Consider the following 27,996-nt stretch of genomic DNA (forward strand, 5'->3'; position numbering starts at 1 on the left):
GAGAAGGCAGGTAGGATAGCATTTTACTTAAAAATTATTTCCACAGGAAATGATTTGATTTACATTTTTCACGAAATTAGTTCATTCACCAACTGGTTACAGAGGCTACATTTAATTAAAACTAGCCACACAGGTACTTCCTTTCTATTGCACGTTTAGAGTAGGTTCAAGTCCATCACAAAAAGGTTCTTGCAGCTCAAGAGGATGGATGAGTTTAAGGTGATCATAAATGCACATAAGATGTCTGTAGCAATTGGATAAAAATTAATCCCGCAAAAGCTGTAATATACTGAAATGAGACAAATGGCTTCGAATAGAGAACCATTTCCTAAAATCCTGACCACAGGAAGTGCGCTAGTCCATTCTGTTGAGCTGCTGACCCGACGCTGCGGTTAGGGTTTCTGCGCTGGAGGCTGTGTGTAGTCCTTTGAGCCTGCCGGTGGTGGCGGGGGGCCTGCGGGGTAGTCTCTGGGTCCCGACGGAGGCAAGTCTCTGTTAGGAGAAGGTGTATAGTCTCTCGAACCAGGTGGGGGTAGCTGTGGGCCTGGAGGATAATCTCTTGGGCCAGGAGGCCCCAGGGGCCGGAAAGGAGGGTGCCCACGTCCATAGCCTCTTGGATCTGGAGGAGGCAGTAGCGGGCCAGGAGGCAGATCTCTTATTCCTAAGGGTGGGCCAGGTAAGAAATCCCTTGCAGCTGGAGGTGGCAAGGGAGCACCGCGAACTAGAAGGAAAGGAAAACACGGAGTTAAATGACATCTTGCTTTAACCTCAGTGGTGAAGCTCCTGACTTGTTCCTCATTTCTTCATTTTTTGGGGTGGGTCACTGTCACCCGCAGACTTCACAGGCCATGAATTATATTCTAGTGACCTCTGGCTCTTGGTTTCCATTTTAGACTAAACAACAAGGAAAAACACCTTGGCATTAAGGAGGCTTGAAACAACCCACCTGTCCAAGCTTACTGAACAAGACAGCTAGACCCCACAAAGCGTGGGGAAGCTGTGTGCTAATAGATAGCAGATCTCAGTTCTGTAGTGGGCTCCTGACAAGCACAGCGGAAACGGTTAAGTTTCAGCACACGACAATGCAACCTGCAACCATACCTAGGGGCACGGGAAGAGGTCGAGGCCCAAAGTGCCCATGGAGAGGAGCTGGCGGCGGTCCATAGCGAACAGGCAGTGGAGGCGGAGGTCCCATCACTGGGGAGGTCATGTTAGGTGTCCCAGGGAAAGAAGGTGGGCCTTTGGGAGTAGCGTTAGCCTGTGCAAGACAGGTTATGCTTCAGTGTGTTACCCGCTGCATCAGAGAAGTATTGACGCTGCTGAACACCACAACCACTCACCCAAAGGCCAAGAGGTGGAAGGGGAAGGGCGGGGAGAAAATAAAAGAAGAAAGAAAAAAAAAAAAAAAAAGAAAAACAACACACCCCAAAACACATTAACCAAGCAGAAAATAGGGCAAGTTACTGCGCCATCCTTGTCCCTTCACCCAGAACACTGCTTGCACTACCTAGGAGTGAATGCTTATTGTACCTTCTGAGATGACAGGTTTTCTTTAGCTGAAGCCGTACTAAAGAAAAGTTCAATCCCTTTTGAAGTGTCCTCGGTGGACACCCCCTTTGGTAAAGGGCCTGGCACCTTGAATTACATATGGAATTGTGCTTAAATACCACAGGTAAGTCAGCTTCTTGGGATTATTGTTGTAGTCACTCCAAAGTGTTTGCCTGCAGTCCTTAATAAGAAAGATCTCATTTCCTCAATTCCATAAAAACCAGACAGCAACTGTTCATCATTAGAGAAACCTTTTGAGACAGAGGTATAAGCCCTTGGTTAGTTTCGCAGAGCATTTTGTTATTTAGCAGTTCAGAACACCACGCCTGTTATTCCTCTCCATCAAAGCAGAGTAACACCATATTCAGCCTCTGAATACTCACTGTAGCTGGTTCAATAGATGAAGGTGAATCAGTAGTTACACAGGGGGCTTCAGACTCTTGGGGAGAGGGTTGCTTTTTTTTTTTTTTTTGGACAGCAAATAAGGATAGTGACAGGATATAGACAAGACAGAACACGATACAGTTAAAGAAGCAGCAGAAAGTACAGTGAATCATGTATTAGAAACGCTTCCTGAAGGCTGGGGTTTTTTCAGCTTACCACTCCATCCATTGCTGTGGAAGGGGAGGAGGTTCTTGGCCCACTACTGATCAGGGATGCTACAGCAGGCCTGAGATCTGTAAAGAGAGCCACAGATGCATGTCTTACCATGCTGTGGGATAAGGAACATGGCTTTTCAGAGAACATTTCTGAAGTGAAAGAATGAATAAGTTGCAGTTTGTGGCAGGCCACATAACTTACCAGGAACAGACATCCTTCCGGGTAACTCTGGTGGCCTTCGTGGAGCAGGGGGGCCATCTACCACTGCACCTTAAGGGAAACAAGAACCCCAGAGATCCTAAACAACACATGCCTGAGCTATTTCTATATTAAAAAAAAAAAAAAAAAATCATTCATCTGTGTATTAATAAAGCAGGTATCAACACTTAACACCATTCCTAGAACCAAGATCAGATCATAGAATCGTTTAGGTTGGAAAAGACCTTTAAGATCATCCAGTCCAACCATTAACCTACACTACAATCTTAGCATTCTTGGGTTTGTAGCATGAGAGACAGTTACCATGCAAGGGAAGTTTCACTGCTTACCGAATTCACCTCTTGAGCCTTCCCTTCGAGGAGCAGAAAGGGGCCGAGCAGGAACTTCTATCATCTGTGTGGGTGATGGATTTCCTCCACTTACAGGTGATGGGCCAAAAGAGCCATCTCTGCTTAAGGGCCCTACACCAAAGAAGAAAAACCTCTTGATTCATTTTTCTACAATTTATAATAGCCTTTTCTTTTTAGGATATACTGACTCTAAGACCAAAGTTTTGGGAGAAACAGCAGCATTTACCTCGTCGTGGTGGGACTTGGCGATCGGGTCTGCCTGGAGTTGGCTTTACAATTAATGGTCTTTGAAGCATGACGATTTTTTGGTTTACTTCCATTAATCTAATTTTAAAAAATAAAGGTTTTTTTATTCAAATAATACATGTGAGTTATATTTGTTATAATGTAACAGTATCATAGGCAACCTGCATTGTAAAATGCTACAACTTTCACAAAAAAAAAAAAAAAAAAATCGTATTTTAACCATCCAAACAGTTTAATAGTAGTTTAAAATTAGTAACTCAATTATGCACTGCACATTCTGAGCAAGCAGACTAACTGAGCACCTTGCACTGTTTGAGGTCCTTCTCTCCCAAGCAACACAGATCGTGTTCAAAGAGCAATAAAAATGGTCTGTACTATACTTACTTTTGTCTCAGGTTCGCTGCTTCTCTTTTTTCTTCAGCCAGAGCTCTCTCGGCAGAGCGGGCAATAAGCTATTAGGGAAAATTTTGCCAACTGCATTAACTGCACCAACCTGAAGTCAAATACAAACTGTTTGCATCAGAAAAGGAAGAACATTCTTACCCAATTGTCATGTGCCTTTTTCTCATGAGCAGCAATCTGAGAAGAAAAGAAGTGTCTTAGTTTATTTTTGTCCAACTACTAGTATGCAGTAAAAGGTGACACAAGAACCAGCAAGCAGGAAATTTACCTGATTTTTGTAAGATCTCTCTGTTTTTTGCAATTCTTCTTCCATATCTTGGATCCTTTGCCTATACAAAAGAAAAAGGTGGGGAAGGAGAAAGGTTTAAATAAATTTTCTTCAATAGCTGAAATAAAGGAAAACAACAGTCTTCAGAAACTGAAGTTACTTGTAAACTTTCACTTCCTCGATGGCCAGCACAGCTTTTTCGTCTGCAGCAGACAATTTCTGCTCCTTCTCCTGACGCTCATACTCTTCCTGGGTTAGTTTTCTGCACAGGGGAAAAAAAAAAAAAAAAAAGCACCATATATTCCACCATCCTACATCTACTACAACTCAAGATAAAGGTAGTCCCCTGCTAACAACGGTATCAGAATCTATAATAATGCATAAGAATACAGAGAGAGAATAAAGAAAGGTTTTTTTTTTTTTTAAAAAAGGAGAGACAGAAATACTGTCTTTTGAAACAAACAGACACATTTTTTGTGTATAAAACCTGAAAATTCAGGACGCAGAGTTGACTGGGAAGTTCTGTCAGCATCTAAAGATTTGTCAGAATCTAACAATTGCAGACAGTTCATCTCTTCAGACCCTGCAGTTTACTTACCAATTCTACAAATGGTAATCCGGATTTACAAAGGTACAAACAAGGAAATATGGAACCAAGGGAAATGAAGAAATGAACGTGCAGTAAAAAGGGGGGAATTTAGGGCCCAGGTGAAAAAAACATTCAATAGTCATCAACCGTGTGGAAAGCAGCTTTTCCCCAAGTATTCTCCATACCAATTTATTTTATATATATATAGTATATATAATATATAAAAATATATATATTATTATATGACCAATTTCCGCAGTCTTTTTATAACCAAGGGTTCACTAATTTTTTTTAATTTTTGACATTTTTCTGGAAGTATTCAAAAGGTCCATAATGTGTTTCTAACTTACAAGAGCTATCCCATAAAACTGGAACCATTAAATTAGTAGTAAGTTGACTATTGCTAATAGCCATTTCAACATAATCCATTTCCTTGGCTACGTGTAGAAACAGTTTTCCAGAAAAAAATTGCAGGAAGTCCTTTATTCGAATCAAGAAGTAGTAACAGGCAGTGTAACTTTTAAAAAGTTTTGGAAGGAACAGAAATCCTTCAGAGAGGTCAAAAGAAGTTTTCCTTGAAAGGTGGGCTATCCTTCACCTCTCCATTATGTGTTTACTACACCTGGATCCTCAAGTTATGAGGTCAGGCAGTTTCACTACTGAGGTGCTGTATAGCCTCAATTCCTTGGCTTGTTCCAAACCTGTGCTTCCCCCAGACTACACACTTGAACCTTAGGAGTTTCAATTGCTTCTCCACCACCATTTCAGCTTTCCTAAAGAATTTAACTGAAAATGTCCCTGAACCCTATCTCTCAAATTTTCCCCACAAAATTGAGATGGTGGTACAGACATTTCAGTAAGTAAATAAATGAATAAATAAATGAGGAATGGACACAGATACACAACTAGCAAATCATTCATCTCATCTACTACCACGAACTCAACCTTAATTTAGCCCTTTGAGAATGCAAAAAGCTCACAAGACTAAAATACTAAGTTTCTACACTGTGAGAATTAGACATCGAACCGAGATCTGAGTAACTAAAACAAATCTTAATGGCCACTATATTCTCCTTGACATTTCTGGACAACGTCACATAGCAACCACAGAATCTGCAGACCCAGCCACCCATTTCCCCTCAGCAGAAGTTGTGGGGGTTTTTTTTGTTTTTTATTGTAAAAGGCAATACTGTACATGCAAACTGACAGTCTTTTCAGAATCTCTGGAATGGTGGGAAAAGTAAAGAACGGCTTCAACCGTACTGAAACAGTATTCATCACCTTTCACTCCAAATACAACTTGAAGTTGATCCCACTGAGCAAACAGCATTTGGATGGTGCATATGATACAATATGCTATGTTGTAGAAGAGTAATGAAAGGCTTACTTCTGGAGAGCCATCTCCTTCTGCTGGTAAAGTTCACCAAGAATCTCCACTTTCTGCTGTAGAGTTTTGCACTCATTTTCTAGCCGAGCTTTGGCAGACTGGAGCAAACAGGAGTCATGTTCTAATTTTTTTATTTGCTCTGTTGGAGGAGCAAAGGTAGGTGAGGAAGTTGAAGAAAGTTGCGATGAGAACCATTATGCCACTTAAACGCTCTGTTTCTTTTTAAACCACAAACATAATTTCATCCTAAGCAATTCTTTTGCTAAGCCTACCTTCCAGCTCATGCCTTGCTGTTACTTCATCGCTCAGTTTGGACTGCAGAAGATTTCTGTCTTCTTCAACTACGGATAACATAGTTTTTACCTGAAAAGAGGAGCAGAGGGTTTATGATTTTAGGCACAGCAGCAATGTGGCTGCATTTATTAGATATCTTGTGCAGCATACCCTGGAGACATCCATCATCTGCTTAATCTGACTCTTCATCTTCTCACTCTCATTGTCTGGAAGAGAAAAATATATTTATTTTCCCTGTTTCTTAACCCCAATTCTGTGGACTCTACGGCTGTTAAAAATAACACTCCCTGTATTTTAATCTGCAGTAGGTCTCCTTACACAGTCAAAAAAAGGGGGGAGGTGCGGGACAAAATAGCAATAGCAATTCCATGACCAGCACAACAGGACTATTAGATTTATTCCAAAAGGCATTCAAGAAGATTCCTTCTTGTCACTACTTCTAGCCACCACACTAATATTAACATGAATGCAGTCTCTGTTATCAGATATACTATCTGAAAATCAAAAAGTGGGAATTTCCAGCCCATATATACTGTAGAGTTAGCAAAAAAGGAAAATTAAAAAAGGCTTCAAAACCAGAGGCGTGGCAAACACATGTGCAACATCAGGAATGACAAACTTCCTGAATAGTTTTGAAAATGTCTATTTCAGTCTTTCAGATTTAAAAGATATGATTACATAAATCACTTATCTAACCGGAGGTAAGCATAACACTCATTAAAAATTCGTATTAAAAATAAATGTAGCATAACAACAAAGCTGAGATTCTCAGCTTTTGGAATGTTCTTAATTGCTAACCTTTATACGCAATCTTTAAAACTGTGTCATTATACTTACGATACACCTAAACAGTAATCTAAAAGCAATTACAGGCCTTTTTAATGGTCTCTCCCTTCAGTTAGGAGATACTTTGTGTTGCCTGAGGATTAAAGCTGGCGGTCTCTTAACCCACAGGCAGCTACATGCATGGATTCCCCTTGTTCCCCATATGACATGACATGAACATACCACCACATATGCTTTAGCCACAGGGCATATCAGCCAGCAGGTATGATCACTGTACCTGGTAACTCTCCATTGGCCAGATCATCTCCTGTGCTCCATTCACGCCCTTCACCATCCTTCTTGGCCTCAGATGCCGAATCCATGTCAAGCTGCTTCAGCTGCATAATGCAGTTAGTTAAAACCTAGCAATGAAATGAAAGGTTCACTGAAGAATTGCTCTGCATTTTGTAAAGCATTCCAAAGCATTTTATGATGTGCAGTAAAACAAGCTTGTTACAAAGAACCTACTTCAGTTTCATTTTCCTTGTAGGCGAGTGCTTCTTCTATGTCCTTCTGAGACTTCTGATACAGCTTGATCTGCTCACAGAGCTCAGCATGCCTCTCATTCCAACCTTCAGCTTCTACTAGCAGCTGTATGAAGCACCAAGGCAAGATGATTACTTGTTTTATTTTTAGTACAGGATATATGTAATTAAAGTCTGGTTTACTACCAGCTCTGGTGATAACTGATCACCACAGACCACAGATAAAGGGTAAACTTCACAGTTACCACACTCATCACTAGTCCACTGGTAGAACTGCATGCTGGGAATCTTTCTGCAATTTATATTATTATGTGATTTTACAAATTTGACATTTTCTCAGCTAAAATCCCAACATCAGAACCAAACTGCTCACACAAAATATGAGGAATTAATTGCAGTCCAGAAGTAATCAAACCACATTCCTTAAAATGCCATCTACTTCATATATGGAGAAAGAAAACAGACAAATATTTAAAATTATCTGTAAAAGAACTGTCATGATATTTCAGGCCTAAATGCCCTCCCCATTTAGCTTAGCTTCAGAATTGCTTTTTGGCAATTCTTTACCATGACTCCCTTCAGTCCTCATCCCAGACAGCAATCTCCTGACCACGCAGTGACCACCACATCAGCACAGACTTTCTGTGAAGCTGCTGACAAAAACGGCATCACTGGAACTGTCAAAGCCTTCATACTGAAGACATGTGGCTCACCTGCACAAAAAACCTGTGCAGGCAGGCGCAAGGGGTTTAAATTTTAGCTTGATAATATGAAATGTGGAATTCTGACATGTTAAGAAAACAGATACACACTGAAGTTACACTCAAGAAATAAAGCCCACATATTTCGTTCAAAAGAGAAACACAGTTGCCTGGCCTGGGCGTAACTTACTCGCTCCTTGCTCTTCTTCAGCCTAGCATTCTCTTCCTGCACTTGATGAAGCTCAGATTTCACCTTTTCTTCACTTAGTTTAGCTTCATTAAGGGCTATCTGCACCTACATATGAAACAAAAAGGAACGAAAAGACATAAAGTCAAACTGTAATGGAGCATGAGCCATGTATTTACCTGGTAACAGAAAAGAAAAAGGTGTATATGCACAAAGAATCTGGAATCTGCCAAGCTAGCACTGTCAATTACATCCTAGATATGAATTGTCCTGGTACAGGAACCTGTACCTGTGACTGTTAAGAGGGTGTAGATAATACTTTACCTCTGAAAGCTCTACAGAATGCACACTGATAGCCTCCTGAAGTTTCTCCAAGGACTTCTGGGTTTCAGAGATCTATATAAGAAAAAGATAAGCAATGACTTTGTATTAGCCTGGTACACACCTTAGACTGAGTGTGTAATTACCTTACCCGTGTATTTTGGAAGCACAAAGGGGAAAGTCAACACACCAACAAATTTCCATTTAGAGCAGCCATTAGACTAGCAGCAACACAGTGCTGCCTTATCAGCAAGGCAAGGAAGAGAAACACAGAGCACATTAGAATCAACTTCCCTCCATGACTCTGCCTGTCCGTGGCTGGGAAAGTTCCCTGCACACCTGCACAGTCTAGAACGAAAGTACAACATGCTGCTGTCATTAGCAACAACCTTTGATCAAAACACCAAAGAACTTGTTGTAGCTTAGCATTACTACAGAAAATTAGGCTTAAAAAAAAAAAAAAAAAGTACCACCTCTAGACAACAAGGATGACAGGCAGCTTAAGAGATCTTCGCACTTACTATAGAACCAGATGCTTCTGCTAAGTACAAGAAAATGTCTCTTACCAACCTGCAACCTTCAGCCCACATTGTTAAGGAACTTGCCAGCTCTGACCAGGAAGTATTAGACTAGCCCATGACTTGAATACATCCGTTTGTGTGTGAAAGTGCATAACCACACAAGTCCATCGAGATCTTACAAAAAAAAAAACCCAAACCCAACCCAACCCAAAACAAAAAAAAACCCCAACCAACCACCATGCAATCAATAGATTCTCTTCCTTGCACATGGGATGAAACTGAAATTGTATTTCAGTTCTCTTTTTCAGATGGTTCATCTTGTTTGCTTTACCTCTATCTGTTTACCCATCAGGTTGTGACCAGCTTCTAGGGCACATTAAGTTAACGACAATATAAGACATTAGTGTAATGGCTCTTGCCTTTTTCTGTTTCTTCTCATTCTTTTTTCTCTCTGTTTCAAGCATTGTGTGCAGATTTTTTACTTTGTCATCTAGCTGACGATTCGCTTCTTCCAGTCCTTTGACAGTGTCCTTAAAAAAAAAAAAAAAAAAAAGAGTGAAAGACCAACTAAAGCAAGTTATTTTATTGATGTTTTTGCTTTCAGTAGAGAACACAGTTAACCGTTTCTTACCTTAAGCCCTGCAGTTTCATCAGAGAGAATGTCTTTTTGTTCTTGGGCCACTTTCACAGATTCCTTTGCTTCCTTTATCTAAGCACAGAAATAACCAAACAGAACTGAGGAAATGGTCAACATAATATTCAGTAAGAACAGAAAATAAAAATATATTAGCTGTTGTATTGACTGTGTCTAAACGAATAAGAGAAAATTAGGAAGCAAAGGACAAGAACCTAGAACAATACCTTTTGATCATATTCTGACATCTTTTCTAAGATTTCTGTTTTTTCTTGTAGCAGGTTTTTAATCTTTTCAGCAAGCTGCTTTTCAGTCACTAGGAAGAAAAAGAAAGCTTACAGTAACTGTACTTCATATCCGGGGGCTGGGGGGTGGTAAATCAGAGCTATCATTACTACCACTTTAGGGAACATTTTCAAGTAAGGACTAAAGCACAAATCAGGATAGTGTCAATTTGCTGGCAGTCAGCCCTTTCTGCAGGAGTCTAAGCATCTCCAGGTTTCATTTAAAGTTCGGATTGAAAACAAGACAGTAAAGCACTGAACACTGACACAAAGAATATAGCTTTTGCATCCACTTCACAGAAGCTGGTCAGAGAATGCACAGCAGAGCAGAGGAAGGTGCTGGCTACACACAGATGAGGTATGTTCAAGGCAAGAATTGGCAGTGAGGGTGTCAGAGCAGTCTCAGTCCCTGTGACACTCAGGGAGATGCAACACCTTCCCTAACAACCACCTCTTCCTGCTGTATTGAAACTGAATGTTTGGTCAGCAAAGATAATAGGATGAAAGCTCTGAAAGACCTACTGGGAACAGAGAAGAGGCTGTCAGCTAGCATACAGCATCAGTAAGCCTCAAGGAACTGCATGGCTTTCTAACAGACACTATTGCTCACAGACTGCAAAAGGGCTGTGACCGAGCAACAGTTCTTTTGGCATGCATTTGTTTCTCAACCTGAACAAGTCACCAACTAACCCTCAGGATTCAATAAAAATCATTAACATACTTAAATTATTTTATTGCAAATTAATTTAAAGAAACATCCAGTTGTCATTCTTCTCCAAGTCCTAAACCACTCCCATATTTCAACATCCCAAGCCCCATTTGCCTCACAGCAAATCCTGCAGCACAAAGAGGAAGCACTGGTTGGTCCAACAGCATCCCGCAGGGTGCAATGGCAAATGCTACTCCTCTGTCCCTTCCCACCTGAGGGCTTCTGGGCCAGAGGGTCCCCAGCCCCTCCTGCTCTGGGGAGGGGAGGGGAGGGGAGAGCCAGCAAGCGACTGCTGAGGTACAACATAGTTCTCAGCACTTTAAGGGGGGCAGGAATCCCTGCATTAGCTTGGTCTCCCAATTTTACTACTGTGATGAAGAGTGGATAATAGATTTTATCTTTTGGATTCCAAATGCAATGCATTTCTTAATGCATTTTTGTCACTGTTAATATTCTTCCATTTTAGATAAAGATTTCAATAACAACATGAACTTTATCATGCCTGAAGAATATTTATTTGCTCTTAGCTTTAGTAGTTTCTATACAGTATTATACAGAAGAATATTTGGGGGGAAAAAAACAAAAAGGGGATTATAGCTATGCTCCTCTTTTTTTAAGGTGAGCTGCTAAGTAATTTCTACAACACCCATACCAATGTTTTTCCCCCTCCAATAATATTTGTTTTGCAGCACAGAAATCTCCTTACAGACCCAAGATAGATTTTTTTTTTTCAGCTCACCAATTCTGCATTAATTATATAGAAAGAAAGTGCAGTATAACTACAATGAAACCAGAGAGAAATGACAGATAAGTAGCATGGTTTGTGAAGAGGAAATAGGCAGAGTTCATGGAAGACAATTCTTTCATATTTTTACTTTGTATTCAATTATGAATTTCAGAATTCAAAGTAGGGCAATTGCTATTTCCTTTCCATTCAGTACACTTTAATTTTACATACTTGAAGCTGGAAAAATGCCCTTGTAAAAAGCGATGTGCTAGCCACAGGAATATCTGCGTATTTAGGTCTACATTCAGGTCTCTCTGCACCTGTGCAGCAGGCAGTTTCAGGCTCCCCTCAATCCAAAAAGGCAAGAGGAACTAGCTACCGCTTTTTGTGAGAAGCGACAAGCAAAAGCAGATTCATTGCTAGTCAAGAAACCAAAACAAACTCTGCCCCACCACCACTGTACCAGTAAACCAACGGATCACATTTATGTTGAGTAAGGTGGAGCTTTTCCTTGCCTTTTTCTTTAATTTGCAGGCGCAAGCTGCATTGTTTCTCCTAATCAAAGCATTATCGAAAGTAAAACTGAAATCCTCAGATGCAAATTAGTATCATCTACCAGCCTAGCTTACACGATAACCCCAGACTTAGCACTCGCCCTGAAAGGGAGTGAAGATTGACACTTCGTCTTCTGAAACAATCTTCAAAACTTTAACATGCCTAAGCATCAAGTGCACTGAAAAGCACAGATAAACTTACCTTGATATATTCTACTCTTTACCTACAGAAAAAAAAAAAAAAAAAAAAAAAAATTAGCCATAAAAGTGATAAGTGAAAAATGTTATTAATTTTTCCTGTAGAAAAAAGTCACCACTTACACAGGGATTGAAGAAGCATACGGAAAACACATCTATCACTGCCAACAAGAGTGTTGAATAACACTACAAACAAGCTTAAGCTGTTTTCTAATAAAAGCTTCTAGGTTAATGCCCTGTCCTAGAGCCTTAGTAAATGTCTGTTTACTCAGTTACTAAATGGATAGCAGTAACTGCCCCCATCCAATTTGCAACAAAGAAAATGAAGCCATTTTGCATCACACAACAGTCGTGAACTTGCAAATACAAAAAAACCACTTGCATCCCAGTTCTGGTCCGTTTAAAGCAACGTACGTTTACGTGACAGTTGCTCATTTTGAAACTAACACCGTTAAAAGAATTTCAGAAGCTTTTTTTAATGCTGTTATATTAACACTATTTTGCATTTGAAATGGGCCTAGTGTATTCAATACCAAAACTAAGCAAGGAAAAAACTACCAGTGCTATTACAGATAATATTTAGTTTTTATGAATTTTTGTCAACCAAAGATAAAGTATTCTACAGACTTCCAGAACATATCATCACTGAACTGGACAGCTGTAAAATAAACTGTCCTATTTGATTTTCGTCTCTCAGTTCCCAAGGAGATGCACTGGTATACTTAAGAGCTGGTGATGGTATTTTTCTTGCACAGAAAGTTATCTGCGTAGGAAACAGGAGAACAAATGCATAATGAGAAGCAGAGTGGGGAAGGGGCTCTCCAGTGAGAATTAGGATCAGATGTTTTAGGGTCCTAAATGCGGCACCTACAAGCAGCTGGACAATATGACAGGGGGAGGATTAACTGCCTGTTTTCAAGAGTTAGCCACCTGCTCAAGCACGTGGAAGGCTTCCCACTTCAAAGATATGCTGACCCTTCTTGATTTACATCATATTCCCTTATTTTGCTTTTGAAACCGCCCCTTACTAAAAAAACCCCTTCAATTAATAGCTTAAAGGAAACTCTTCTTAGCATGATGAAAATTACAACTTACTTTAGCTATTAAGCCCAGCATTTAGTTCACATTAATGCTCTAAACGGAAAAAGTAAAAACACAAAAGACTACATATCGCTTTGACCCCAGTAATGCTGAAACACTTTAACCATACAGAAGGCTGCCCAGTAAGTGAAATATCAGCAGGCTTGCAAGCGTGAAGTATACTCACTGAAAGGCAGGTTCTCCAGAAAATTATAGCAAGCGTGGCAATTCCCACTAAGGCAGTGATAATAACAGGCTCCCATGGAAGTCCATGGAAATCAGGCCCAGGACGAATTTCCTCAGGCAGGGTAGCAACTAACTGAAAACCAACAACATTGACAACTATGAATATGTTTTTATTAAATACTCAGGCAAAATAAGCAGCCTGCCAAACGCTTTTATTCCTCTCATAAAACCAGAGAACCATCTAGAGCTTTCTTGCAGTTTTTCTGTAAACTGAAAACCGAAAATGAAGAAAACCACAAAGCAGCTCCATGCTTGCATTTCAACTCAAACGCCTGAGTATCTGGAAGACACCTGACAGTAACAGTCTGCTGGCAAAGAACGGCTACACCAAAATAAACCGATACACACACTTCGTGTTACGCAGCACTAGTAGTTATTTGATCCGTTTCCAAATAAAGCTGTAAGGATGGAAAAATTTAGGAAAAAAACCCCACAGCTTTACATCTGGATGTTGATAACAATCCAGTAAAAACAGCGGAGATGTCTTCCCCGCTGTCACCCTGGTCACAGGGTCAAATGTCATGTGTCTCGTCATACGTCTCTCTGAAGGCCATAGAGCAGCAACTGCTTGAAAAAGGTGTGAACACCTGGTGCAGTTTACAGGGCTGATACAGACATGGCGCTCGGAAAATTAAGTGTACAAGCCACGCAGAAACCCCTGCCTTCTCCCTGGCCGCACCTGGTAGAAGAGCGAGAGGAGCGCCGGGGCGCGGTGAGAGGCCGGGCAGCCATCCCTGCCCGTCTGGACGCCAGCACACGCCCCCGATCCCGCGGGATTGCCCCACATCGCGGGGCGGGCGGCAAGACAAACAGCCCCGTCACGAAGGCAGCGGGGCAGGTGTTCGGCAGGGGGGAGACCCCTCAGGGACGCGGAGCAGCATCCGCCTCGGCCCCGTCTCCCTCGGGGAAGCGGGGGGAAGGGGGTGTCACCTGGGGCGCCGAGCCCCCCGCTTCCGACTGTTTAACGGCTCCCAACGGCCGGCGACGCGGGGAGCGGCCCCGCCGGGCGCGCGCGACAGCCCGCCCGCCCGCCCCCGCCTCTCCCCACCCGCCGCCGCCTCGCGCACCTGCAGCAGCCGCCGCGCCGGGAGCTCCGCGAGGCGCGCGCCGCCGCCCGCGGGGTCCATGGCGGCGCGAGCCAACTCGCAGGCACACGTCAGCCCAGAGTGACCCCCACCACCCCGCGCGCGCGCGCGCGCGTCACGGCCGCGCGCGTCATCGCCGCGCGCCGCCGCCGCCGCCGCCCGCATGCGCAAGCCGCCATGGCCGGCACTCACCCGCAGCAGCAGCTCCCGGGCCGCGGGCCCCGCTTCGCCGAGGGCTCCCCGGGAGGCGGCGGCTGCCTCCGCCCCGCGTCCTGCGGGCCGCCCGGCGCCCTCGTCGGGGTCTGGAGGGAGAGGGAGAGCGGAGAGGCGTCAGCTGACGGAGCGGCCTCGGCCGTCGCCAGCGGGGCCTGCTGACAGGGGAGGGCTGCAACGGCGAACCCGCTTCAACGCCCCCACCCCACCGCGGTTTCTGCGGCATCTTAGGCGAGATTTCGCAGTCCCCGCTTCTACAGGGCATTGAAGAAAGAGGCAAAAGTCCTCAGAAAGGATAGCGGTATCCCACAGGCTGCTTTCGAAAAGGTACCGCAGAGAGGGGCACAGATACACAGCCTCCCTTTGCCAAGCCTGCCTCAGAGCACGTACAGTTCCTTCAGCAGCGAGTCAACAACAACAAAGCACACAGTCGTCAATTCCCAATCAATAAACCTGCGTCTTCTAATCAGTTTACAGAGCTGTTACTACAGCATGAGCTTTAAACCATCTCTACATCTACCCTGATCTGAAGCCCGCCTCCTCCTCTCACTGCTACTGTTGCCGTGAATTCAGGTCAATAGATCCAAAGAGCCACCTGCCCAGCCTGTTGTTACATTGTGCAACAGCTTCTGTAACCAGCGGTTCTACAAGTACCTGCCCGGTAGAAACAGCACCTCTAGCAGTCCTCATAGGAATTCCTGGCAAACAGCATTTAACCACCAGTAAGGAAGGAATGGAAGATGGTCTAAAATACAACTGAACATCCGCCTGTTTAACCACAGATGTAATCCACCAGCCATTTAAAATTCATTTTTTTGCATTCAACCTAGAGTTTCCCTCAGAACTTAGAAACTGCTCAGAAGTGCTTGGCTATGGGGGTGGTACCGTACCTCTGTAGCATACAAAAGCTAAGCAAGATGTGCCTGCATTTTTTTCTGAATGCTCAGTGAAGACGGATTTATTAAGCATAATCAGAGGTGAATGCAGAACAGCAAAGCTGAGCTTAGCACCGAGAACGGAGTCAAAGGTAGTTTCATGCCAAAACAGAGCTGGGGAAGATGCCTGTAATAGGATCCCTCCTTGGCCTAATGACGAGTCAGCACACTTGCTCCAGAGGGAGAAGGCCTCAGCGGAGCATTTCTCCTACTCCCAACAAACACCTTAGCCAGAAATTATTGAACTGCTTGAGGGAAGCTACGCTCATTCTTTCCTGGAAAGTAACATAGTCCTGAGTCACAAGTTAAAAAGAGCAAGAAGAGAGCACGCACGATTCTATAGCCTAACGGTTAGACTGTCAGTGCCCCTGCAAGGAGGAAGAAACCTGGGCTGGCGGTATGCTTCCAGTGATTTCTGCTCTTTATCCACTACCATCCTGAGACACAGTCCACCAGCCTGAGCACAGAGCTCTGACTATGACACTTACAGGAGAACTTTTCTTATTTCTACAGTGCAAAAAGGTAGTAGAAAAACCTCTCTGCTGAGATGAGTGGTAGCAAGACAATACTGCCACTAGAGGGACTGTCACGGATTAGTGAAAGCTGTTAGGATTACAGCAACATACAAAGAAAATATTAGTGAAAAACCTTGGTATTTGCCTAAAACTCATTCAACTATGCTCCTCTTTAAGAGCAAAAGAAAAAAAATAACCTAATTCCAAACGGTTACCTGCAGCAATATGTTCCCTGGCACTCTGTCCTGAATCAATTGACCCAAAGGAAGTGTCTTCCAGCAGCGGTCCTCTTTCACTATCATACCCTTCTTCGTCTTCCCTATCTGAGAAGTTGGCCTCTTCATGCTCAGGTGGAACATTAACAGTGCTCTCCTCCTCCTCAGTACGCTGTTCTGGTCTCTTATCTTCAAGCCACGGAAATTCCTGATCGCTCTCATCAACGGCATTTGGGTTTCTGATGGAAACTCTGTCATATTCAGCCTCTTTTGCACCATCTGTGACAGACAGGGAGACATGAATTAAGCACTGAGCTAAAGTGTATTTCTTACCCACAGCTGTCTCCAGTGAAATACTGCATTTGACAAAGCTTTCTTGACACTTTTTAAACACTTCAGCTTGTATATTGCTTCCATATATTCTCAATCAACTTTCAGTAACATCTAACTAAATGTTTACATCGAATTTATGCAAGGTATCAACAACTGACCTTGCAGTGAAATCTTGCAAGGTGAAATATTTTCATGATTCATGACTTTATCAGAAATCACATACTTAACATGTACTACTGTAAAAGGAGCCTTGTTAAGAGCGTATCTTACCACCTTGCACATTAATTAGAAAAACCAGTAAGTTTGTAGCAGAATCTACCGCTGGTTCTTCCCCCGTCAAAAGAGCTGTTTGTTCAGTATTCCTCCTTACGCACTCTTTTATGAGTGTGGCAAAAATATGATGATAGGGACACCTGAGATTTTAGGTGCATAAATTTAGTGCCTGAACTTTGCATTAATCACTGGATCTCTCACAATTAGGTACTAGCTACTTCAGAAAAAAAGACTGCTCTAAACCCTCCAGAAAATTCAGCACATTAGTATACATGAATCCCTCTTTCTTGAGAGGAGGAGGTATAGACATGATCTGAATGGCTCCTTCTAGCCATATCCATGAACACATCCCACTTATCTTACACAGAACCTGGCCCATAAGAACAGAAATGCTGAGCTCAACATTTTCTCTCAGGATTTGTCCCTGGGCCACCGATCACGATGCCAAAAATATGCATTAAAAATAAGCAAAATCCCAGCAGATTCCACAGGGCCTCTTTCAATTCCGCTCCCTCACCTCCTTCTTAAAGCTTCTCTGGGTTACATTGTGCTGTCTGAGATAGGGTTTTACTTCTATTTCATCTATTTATTAACTGGTTTAACATCCTACCTTGAACATGCAGCTGATCATCTTCCTGTTCTGGAATAGATGCAACTGGGACACTCTCACTAGCAGATGAGTATTTACTCCTTAAAGAATGTATCAATTCTTGAATATCATCCATCAGTGCGCTCTCCTCATCATACAAATCCATCTCTTTCACCACCTCCTCTTTATTTTCTGCCACTCTGGAATGCACAACTTCTCCTACAATATCCATAATGCTCGATTCTGAAAACTCAAGTATCTGGTCCAAAGCTTTTTCTGTATCTTCATTATTATGGCTTGCCTTCTGAGCAAGCTCCATCTCTACCTTCATGTCGTGAAACATGGCTTCTAGCCTAACCATGTGTTGAAGCCCAAGGTACTTCTGCAGACGTATTACACGCTTTTCATCAAGAAAATATCTCATTATTGTGAGCCGCTTCACAGACTCACTGAAGTCTGTTACAGTGTCATTTGTGGTGGCTGAGCTGTCAGCAGGGCTGGGGAAATGGGCAGATTGCTGGTGGTCATTTCTTGTATGCTCTAAATTTTGCACCTCTTTTGAGTCTTTCTGTGAAATGCCCTCTGGGAGATGATCTTTCCTTTGGTTAAAGTCATTGTTGTCTTCCATGTCAGGAGATTGGAAATTATGTTCCGCCACAGCTGATGGCTCCTCAGTTTCAGAAGACTCCTCATCATCTTCCATGACACGTTCTCTCTCATGCAATTTAGCATCTTCACTCACTGGTACGTCAACGTCTTTGTTCCCAGTCTTGCTTGCATCTTGCATACTGATCGATTTTTTAGCCTCCTTAGAAAATAAGTTTGTTTCCTCTCCTGTTTTGTAAGTAGGATTTGCAGTTCCCAAAACAGCTTCACTTAGTACTTCTAATTCAGGGTTTGTACTTTTAACACTTAGTGTATTGCCCTGTACATTTTCAGCCCTTGCTTGCGACAGCTTTGCACTTGCAGCATTCTCATCTTCCAGTAGCTCTTCCTCTATTTGTTTCAGGTCAGGGTCGTCTTCAGCATCTGGCTCTTCAGATTGCAATTCTGGTCTTAGTGTTCTTTCTTTAGCTAAATTTGTGCCAAGATTTCTGTCTGAATCTGCATCCTCAGTATGAGCAGTTCCTTGCCGAGTAAGAATATCTGTATTAGTATTCTGTGTACTGCTTTTTGATTTTTCTTCAGGGGAACTTTTCTCAATGCTTTCTTCAAACACTGTCATCTTGCCAAGATTTCTTGAAAGCTCTTCTTTCATATCTGCCTCTGAATACTCCGTCTCATTTTCCCATGGCCAGGGTTCCTTGACCATAGCTCCTCTATGGCTTGGGTCTCCCTCCCCTGCAGGGGTTTCTTTCACGTTTCCCCTTTTTATTTCAGGTTCTTTGTTAAGAGAGGTGGTTTTTTGATTTTCATGATCCGTCTCCCCTGTTTTCTTCAAATCTTCTTCATGTCTTAGAAGCTCTTTCTCCACAGCGGGCATTTCATGCTCCAGTTTTTCTTTTAAGAGGTCAGTATCTCCTAAGTCACTTTGAGATGCATTTTTTACCTCTTCCGCTGGTTTGGCTGGAACATCAACAGAAGGCTTGTCCTCAGCTCTTCCTTTCTCCTTTGTTTTCTCCCATAACTTTTTGTGCTTTAAATCACTTTCCAAGACCTCTTCCAAGGTGTCATCCTCAAACTTTTTCTCATCTTTCTCTATTTGAGCAAGCGGCACTCTTTCCGGACTTTTGTTGATATCGCCAACAGGTGGTTTTAAAGCATCTTGCTTGCTTTTAACCAATGATTTGGACTCCAGATCATTTCCTGGACTAGGCAAAGCATGAAGATCAGGCACAGCTGTACCCTTGAGCTCTTCAGTATAAGACTCAGTTCCATCAACCATAAGCTGCTCTTCGAACTGTTCAGTTTTGTTTGTTTTTTCTTTTGAACCCAGATCACCTCCACCTGCAGGTTCCTTTCTAAGGAGTTCTTTGGAGAGATCCTCAGGTTGAGTTGTTGCTGGTGCTTCTCTTTTACTAATTAGCATCACCTCATCGTGTTTCTCTTTTGTTTGTTGAGATTTGAACCTGTCCGTGCTTATACTGTCACCGGACTTCTTGCTTTTACTGAAGGCATCTTTAAGAATTAATGCATCTGAATCGTGTTCTTCCTCATTGTCTCTTTGGTTATTTAGCTCTGTAGCACCCTTTGCATCTTCATCAAGGTCATGATTTTGTGACTCAAAGTCATCGTTTTCATCATCATCTAAATCCGCTGGGGATGTATTGTCTTCCTCTGCCCTAAAAGACAGCAAAGGGATTTCTTCAGACTGATCTGCAAAGTCTGGCTCCTCCTCTGCATCATGAGTATTAATGCTCAAATCTTCATTAAAATCATCTTCCAGTGACGTAACAAGGCGAGTCACGTCATCATCTGATACAATAGCATCAGCAGTTGAGCCAAATTCTGTTTTCAAGTTCACAGAGAGCTCTCTGTTTAGAATTGTATAGGCATTGACTTCTTCACTCTCTTTGTCAAGTGTGGTTTCACCCTGAGGAATACTAGTGTTTTTGGTATTTTCACTTTCTAGCCCTTTTAGTTTCCCGGGTAGCATTCCTTTCAAGTGCTCATGTGCAATTTGATCTCCCTGAGAGTCTTCTTCATGATTATTGACACTGGTGTCTCCCCCAGTATTTTCAGTTCCTTCTATAAGAGAACTGTCTACTTCCTCTGTCATGGTGAGGGCTTCCTTGTCGTCTTCTGTGCTTAGCTCAGGATCATCTGTCTCCAAAGCATCAAGGGACTTTACCATATTGACCTGTTCAATCTCCCCATCCCTTTCAATTCCTTCAGATGGTTTTGTCCCTGAATCACTTGGTTCAGTCTCCCCTTCATTTGCTATTGTCTCTTGCAATGAGTTCAAAAGCTCATCCACATTATAATTATCAAAATCATCCCTTCCGCCATCAAAGCAAACAAAGTCTGTTTCCTGAAATGAAAAACAATATGTAGTCACAAATATTATTTTATTACAGTAGTGAGACCAAATTCATTTGGTTGGTTAGAGACAGATGCAGCAACCTCGTAAATTAGATTAATCATGCAGAATTAACTCCTTGAGTCCTTAACGAAATCTCTCTTTGAAATCAGTGGAAGTTTTGCCCAGGGACTCTTAAAAACCTAAACAAAAAGCTCATGGGTTAGCCCTGTCAAAGACCTCCTAGTGAGGAACAAACTGGAAGTCAGCAATGCAGTTGACAGCATTATAATTTACTCATCACATACATCCTGAATTAAGAACAAGTCTATTGATGAATGCCAGCGAGGAGAAGAAAACAAGTGTCACTAAGCTTGTTTGTCCCAGTCTCTTTTAGCTGTCTCTCCTCAAATGACCAAGTCCTCCAAGCAGGAGCTGCTTGTCACACAATTTCTGAAAAATAAATTAAACAGCAGTGCAAGCCACTGAATACAACTTCATAAGGGTCTGAAGCTATCCACAAACAGGCCTTACTCACACAACTCTGGAGTTACTAACTATTAGTGCAAGAAAGCCATTTATGTGTGTAAGGGTCGAAGGACCAATTCTAAAATCAAAGGGCTAGCAGTGTATCAGGTTTTGTTTGTTTCTGATAATATTTTAAACTTCTAAAGTTTGAGAAAAGAAATAATTCTGAATACATACCAAACAGCCTATGTGCGAGCCAGCTAGCAGCATTTCTAGAGCTCAGTCCAAACAGATATTGTTAGAAGAAAACCAGAATATTCAAAAGAAAGATCAATGCCCACATTTTGGGCTGATGCTTAAACACCCATCCACATACATATCTGCACAAACATTCCAGCCTCCGACACATATGTGCATCTCTGCAAACATCTTTCTAACAAAAGGTCACTAGGGATCACTGATATTCCCATTCTCCTCCTCAGGAATTTTATTGAATGCCGAGGTAAGAAACAGTACGTAGCCCAGTTAAAAAATAACAAATAAGACTTACATCTGTTGGCAACTCTAGCTCCTCATTGGAATAATTGTGATTTATTTCAAGTAAATCCTTTGGAAAATATCCAAAATCACTTCCAACCTGCCAGAAAACAAACACAAGCATACAAAAAGCAGTAAAGAAGCTTTTGAAATCATGACTATGTTAAAATCCTAATTACAGATACTAGTAACAAACATGTCAACTCACTCTCAAGTATTTCTACATGAAGTTTAACACAGTGAATAAGAGGATAAAAGATTAGCAATGCCTTATTTATGCAAGAGTTTTCATTGAGGTTTTAGACTCTTATTTCACAACACCTTTGTGAAGTTGCTAAGTTTTACTGTTCATGTTTTAAAGCCTGACATATCAAATTATTAGGAGAGCTGGGAGTGAAGCTCAAGCATTGTAGCTCACGTGCGTTAACTGCTGTTGTGCACTCCCACTGGCATCACATATGCCTCAAGTATCTTCTCAAGTAGTAAGCAGAAGATGATCTTTGACTAATAAGATTTACATCCATGCACAATATTGTAGCCTGAAATATGCTCACTTTGTAGCTTAAGGAAAAAAAAAAATATTTCTTATAGCAGATTTTAGGAAAATGCAAAATTGTACCTGAGGTAATAACCTATTTTAAAACCTGTGTGGAAAACATACCCCCTCTGCAAATGCACTGTTGCTCTTCAGTGACTAATACAAGCAAAAAAATCAGTTGCAGATGGCTATTTTCAAGCAAGCCAATGTGCTACGCCAAGGCAAACAGTGGAAGACAAGAATCTCTTTTATCACTCACGGGATAAGATCTACACAGCAATGCTCTCACTTGAGAGTTCTGACAATGGCTGTCAAGAAGCCAATATTAATAGCATGCTATCACTCCGCAGATTAGATAACCCAGGCAATTAGAGCCTGGTGGATACACCTAGAAAGGTACAGAGTTCCTGGACAACCAAAATATCTGGGGGGGGGAGAAAGCATTGGTAATTTCCTCAATGTTTTGTTATAGGAGCAAGACAACAATTGACAATTTTCTTGGAAAGTTTATTTGGGAAGAGCACTCAGTTAAAGAGCAAATTAAAAAGGAAGCCAGTTATGTCAAAATAATTAGGGATGTATAGATATATGTATCATTCCATTGATATTACTGAAATAGGCTCACAACCTGAAGTCTTCTGGATTTACAACGGCATTAAAAAAAAGGAAAACTGTATCCAGTAAATAACATGTACCAATACCTTTTTTGTTGTTGTTGTTTTGCAAGCAAAGTAAGCACTGATACATTATGGGGCTTCCTTTTTTAACTGTTTCTCATTCAAAGCTTACCTTCCATAGTTGAATCTCTGAAGTTAGTTATACGTGTATAAAAAAAATAAATCTATTACCTCCCCACTTTCTGTAAATACATAGAGGTACTCTCTTATGGAAAAGAGATAATGCATGCAGGTTTATTACTGGGAATGGGAAACTAAACTAGACAAATCAAAAGCTTGCCCTTCTGTGGTATACTACAGTTTTATTCTAAATTGGCCTGTTTCTCTCTACAAACTTCTATTCCAGTTTTAAATGATCTTTCTGAAAACAAAAGCCAAAGCTTCAAAGTAGCCTCCTTATAGACTAATCTCCGTGACTATCATTATAATTAGGCACCACAATTTGAAACTCATTTAGTGTAATCCAAGCTGCTGACCACACCAGTCCTCTGCAGTGACCCAGTTTGCCACTTACGTGGTTTACGAGCCATACGGGATCTGCATGCCCAAAATTTCACCTGCTCCTTTCCCTACAAGTCCTCTCTTGTAAGGGAAAAAATGCCCCATTGTGCAAACAAAGGAAACAGTCTTCATTCTCTACAGACACGACAGAGGAAAGGCATTATGAATGCCAACTAAATACAGGAGAAAGAAGTGCATCCTTCAGTTCCGCTCCCTTTCCAGCTAAAATGCCGCAGGTGGACAAAGCACTTATCTGTGTGCACAGCATCTGTCCCCACCAGTGCCCACATGTGGCAGTCAGCTGCAACAGATTCACTGACCATCACCAATCAAGAAACCAGCTTCTCACACCACCTACCTCAGTGACAGAAAACAGACAGCTGGGAAAAAAGATGTTCAAATGTTTTTAATCTTGAAGCCCACATCCCTAAAGCACAGGCATCACAGGTACCTAAAACTGCAGAACATCGGTCAAAGAAGGGAGCTGGTTTGGTCTGCCCTTTCTGAACGCTGGCATTGTTAAGAAAACACAGAAGCAAACAAATTCCCTGATCCTCTGGGTCCTCCAGACATACGCCGTCTTACCTTAAATTTACCCCACTTGTCTTCCTTTCTACTCCCTATGTATAAGATTTGAAAACAAACCAAAAAATAACCAACCCCCAAAAAAACATGATCTGCAGCCAAGTCCATTTCTTGTAATATGAGGTCAGAAATAGTTTTCTCAACCTTGAATCAAAGGAATAAAGTTCAGCCCTTTGCTGCAACATAGAATAACAATGTTCTGCAGCAAGAATTTAAAGTGTCCTTGCTGAAATGTTTTCTTAAAAATCAGCAGCTTTCAGTTGAATTATCTGAAGTAGTTTTGGAGTTCTGGACCCTGCTAAAGATGAGGGCAGAGTTAAGGAGAAACACATAGGAAGAAAGTCTACATAACACAACTTGATGGTGTAAATGATGTGAGGTGGGTGCTGAAGAAGAGACTAGTTTTAGAGCAGGACAGGGTGCATTGGATAATGAGAGTACCAGATATGCTCCACCTTTTGGCTTTGGGAAAAAAATCAAGTATTTTCCTGGAACCGAGGTATTCGTGAAATTCATAACATAAAATCATGACTAAATAATGGGCATAGAATATTGTCCATGCATTTGGCTTTGCTTTTTTAATGAAGTTTAGATAGCTCTGCTAAAAACTGCATGCCAAATAATGTATAGAATATCATATTATAGCTGGGTTCCAGAATGTTTTCACATGCAAAATACTGAGCTCAATGGGATTTCTGCAAGCAATAAAATATACAAGACTGGGATCACAAAATAAAGGATCTATTTAACAAAATACAGCATGTTTGCTGGCACAGGAAAAAAAAAAAAATTGCTTGGAAAGGGCAGAGTGAATTAGAAAAGCAAGGGCAAACAAGCCCAGACCCAACTGCTACAGATTTTTCAGCCTTTGGTGAAAGGCTCCTTTCTTATCAGATCATCTCCCTTCAGGTCAAAAATACTATTGTATTTCTCATGGCTCCTCAAAATCGATTTCAGGATTAGAGCCTGTATTTACAACTTGTTTGAAAAAAGCCCCGGGTTGCAGTAGTTGAAACTTCTTGTACACACGTTCCCCTAACCTCTGTCCACATCGAAAGATCAGAATACCAGTTATCCCTTGACTTCATAGTTTCCGTTATGCCCTAATAAATACTTTCCCCCAAAACTCTGGGGAATGGAAAAAGGGAGTAGATGCACGAGATCGAATGACACACACAAGCACACACAGTCACGCGATGAGATCCCAAAAGGGCTGGGGCAGAAGGTAACATGCCTTCCACTGGAATTTGTTTGAACGCACACCTCACTAGGTAGCCTGTTTTTAATTAGCAAGCAACCGCCTCCCCCTAGCTCCAAGACTGCACACAGCAGGCACGGCTGCGCTGCATAAATCAAGTTGCCCAGCCAAATCTGGCACGGGAAGTCACATTGCATGGCAGAGACCCCAGCGCTACCTGCAAGTCAGGGACAGGGTCAGACGTGCCAGTGCCCCGCTCAACATGCAAGGGTAGGCACCTCCGACCCCGCTGCAGCGTTTGCAAACTGGTTTTGCAGTAATACGATTAATGCAGAAGCAGTCAATCAAACCGGGGAAAAAAGAAATAAGGAATATAGCCACCAACTGAAAGGTATTAGTCTGTCGTCACTGCCCTAAAAGGAACATAGGAAATAGCGTAACGCAATTAAAACACGACAACAAATAAAATGGAGCTTTGCAATTCTTTTAGATCTGCCAACTTCAGCTTTTACTTGTTAGACTCAAAGCAAACATCCTTTTAACTTGGAGACACACCTAACTGTTGCATGAGCTTCCTATCAGTGAATAGTTAAACTGAATATTAACTCAGCAATTACCTTAAACCTGCTGTTTGATCTCGCAGCCTGCATTACAACTTGTTAGAAGATGCAAAAATGGCCCCACGTTGCTACTCCACGTCTCAAGAACTGGCAGCCCTGGAAACCTGTACCAGCTAATTAACCAGATTATTTATGGTACAGTACATGTCAGAAGGGAATTACCAGCATGATACAATTATAAACTCTTCTTTAACCATGTGCTGCAGTTTTCTGCTCTCTTCTGTATCATTCTAATTGGACTCAGCTCCTGCTGAGAGCTTGGCTGTCCCCACCCAGCCTGAACAGGTTAGAGAAAGTGATAGATCCTGCTTTTCACTAAACCACTAGTCCCACAGTCAACACCCAGGTGTGGCTTCCAGCAGCCTAGACCACTGCCACAGGCAATTGTCTATCCCTTGCAGAAGACCGGAGTAAGAAAGGAAGTTGAAGTAAATGATTCAGACACAAAAAAGTATGTAGGCAAAGCACGGGGAGCGGGCAACAGGAACTAGGTCTAAGCAACCTCCAGACTGCCAGCACTTTCAAGGGAAGTCCACAAAAATTGCTCTTCCTCCAGGGTATCACAGTTCTGCTTCTGTCAGGCAAATAAGGAGTTTGTCATGAAAGCCACGAGGAGTTTTCTATGAAATAACTGCAAGTATGGGGACCCTCCTTTCCCATTAACCCTCTCTTGATTTCCCCAAAGAAGGCGAGGACTCGGACAAGGCCGCTACTCTGCAAGCTGCTACAACGTGTTACTAAAGCTGAAAGAGAGACCTTTTAAAAGTCGATTTTACCTTAATTCTTTTTAGTGTTACTACTTTTTTTCCTCCAATTCTGCATGAAGCTTAGATAAAAAGGGGAAGACGGCAGCTGAATATTAGGAAAAGAAACGTGATTAAAACACGTGCACGGAACGATTTTTAGCAGGATTACACAGAGCGCAGGATGAGACCGCGTCAGGGTAAACACAGGCACAGGCTTAAGCCTCCCAAGATGGGAAGGGAGGCTCAGCTTCCAGGCAGGCTCCCGGGCCACCACTTACAGTGCTGCAGTGGGAGTTTTTCGCACACATTAAGCATCGCCCATTTTTCACAGCACTTAATGCCTTAGGCTTGATCAAACCGCATCCCATTTCACACTGGTCTCAAGACAAAATGGCATTCATGATGTTATTTAGCTATGTTCAAAACCGTAAGTGTTCTTCTATGAGGCAAAGGAAAGGAAAAAAGATTACCAACAGAAAGCCCCAAGAAGAGCAAGCAGAACAAACGCTTTACAGTACTTACGCTTCCAGCCCACAGCTCCGTTGATTTTCCTATTAGTTTGTAATATACGAACACCGCTTCTCCCTTCTTAAAATTTACAAAGCGGCAATCCGGACCTTTAAAATCCCGCGTCGCCTTCCCTCGGCACATTAACACTGTCCGAAGAAAACAAAAAGCAGAGAATTACTTTAAAAAAAAGTAATAAAACAGTTTCACGAAAGGGGTCTTTGCCAACTAGCAGAAAACAAGACCTCCTTGCGTGCACTGGTTTCCTATTTTCCAGATTGGGTCAAGAGACAAGAACTTAACTGAAAATATAACTTAAGTAAGAGATTATTTAAAAAAAAAAAACAAAAAAAGCAAGCACACCGATCAAGACAGGCATTTGACAAAGCACTTGAGAATTACATTTCAGAAGTGTGCTACGAAGCTAATTATTAATATTAAATTAGACGGGCTGAAAGATGACGCCTGCATCCTAGCGAACCAGCCTGAAATTATTCAGCACAAACAGCACATTGCGAGAGGGCTTTGCTTGGCGAGGCGGGGGAAGAATAAATAAAGAAGGCGCTACGGGGATCCGAAAACTTGGGGGAAAGGAGAGGAACGCCACGGGTCGGCGCCGCGCGCTCCCATTTTCCCCGATTCTCCCCAATTTCCGTGCCAAAGCCGGGGTGGGGGCGACGCCACTTTGGGGATTGCCCCCGTCAGGCATGCGACGTTTGCATCTTTTCCCGTAACAACTTCCCGGGGGGGGTGCGGGGCGGCCTCCCAGCCGTGCCGAGCGCCGGGAAGCGGGCAGGGAGCAGGCGGGGAGGGCCCGCTCCCGGCCGGGCACCCCCGGGCCGGGGTCCCCCGCCACCCCCGGCCCCCCCCGGGGCCGCGGCGCGCCCCCGCCGCCCCCACTCACTGCTGCACTCGGCGTCGGCGCAGCGCTTGCGCTCGGCGAAGCGGCGGCCCAGGTCGGGCCCGGCGGCGGCGCGGAGGAGGGAGGGCGGCGGGGGCAGGAGCAGCAGCAGGGCGAGGAGCAGCCGGGGGTCCGGCGGCGGGGCTGCGGCCATGTTGGCGGGCGCCGGCGGCGGGGAGGGAGCAGACACGTCAGCAGCGCCGGCGGGAGGGCGATGTGGCGGGGG

General features: G+C 42.8%; 1 protein-coding gene across 1 annotated transcript; it reads right to left on the reverse strand.

The window, feature by feature from the left end:
- Positions 1–27,924, reverse strand: MIA3 (MIA SH3 domain ER export factor 3). Its single transcript, XM_075706971.1, has 28 exons — positions 27,774–27,924; positions 26,885–27,018; positions 21,511–21,597; positions 17,555–20,504; positions 16,339–16,617; positions 14,653–14,762; positions 13,317–13,448; positions 12,054–12,075; positions 9,805–9,893; positions 9,575–9,652; positions 9,363–9,473; positions 8,426–8,497; positions 8,105–8,209; positions 7,197–7,319; positions 6,967–7,090; positions 6,054–6,109; positions 5,882–5,972; positions 5,610–5,748; positions 3,794–3,895; positions 3,634–3,694; positions 3,507–3,542; positions 3,348–3,415; positions 2,944–3,041; positions 2,697–2,828; positions 2,350–2,418; positions 2,149–2,225; positions 1,102–1,258; positions 1–721 (listed from the first exon to the last, which is right to left on the reverse strand). Exons 1-28 carry the CDS (start codon positions 27,922–27,924, stop codon positions 393–395), a joined length of 5,982 nt encoding a protein of 1,993 aa, XP_075563086.1. The 3' UTR covers positions 1–392.
- Between the last annotated feature and the right edge of the window lie 72 nt (positions 27,925–27,996).

The sequence above is a fragment of the Pelecanus crispus genome, chromosome 3, assembly GCF_030463565.1.
Source record: "Pelecanus crispus isolate bPelCri1 chromosome 3, bPelCri1.pri, whole genome shotgun sequence".
Classification (NCBI taxonomy): domain Eukaryota; kingdom Metazoa; phylum Chordata; class Aves; order Pelecaniformes; family Pelecanidae; genus Pelecanus; species Pelecanus crispus.

Excerpts from the sequence above, each read along its gene's own strand:
- MIA3 (XM_075706971.1), bottom strand. The coding sequence starts at position 27,924 with ATGGCCGCAGCCCCGCCGCCGGACCCCCGGCTGCTCCTCGCCCTGCTG. Across the intron at positions 20,505-21,510 it reads AGCTAGAGTTGCCAACAGAT|GAAACAGACTTTGTTTGCTT; the intron begins GTAAGTCTTATT and ends TTTTCATTTCAG. Across the intron at positions 2,829-2,943 it reads CCAAGTCCCACCACGACGAG|GGCCCTTAAGCAGAGATGGC; the intron begins GTAAATGCTGCT and ends TCTTTGGTGTAG.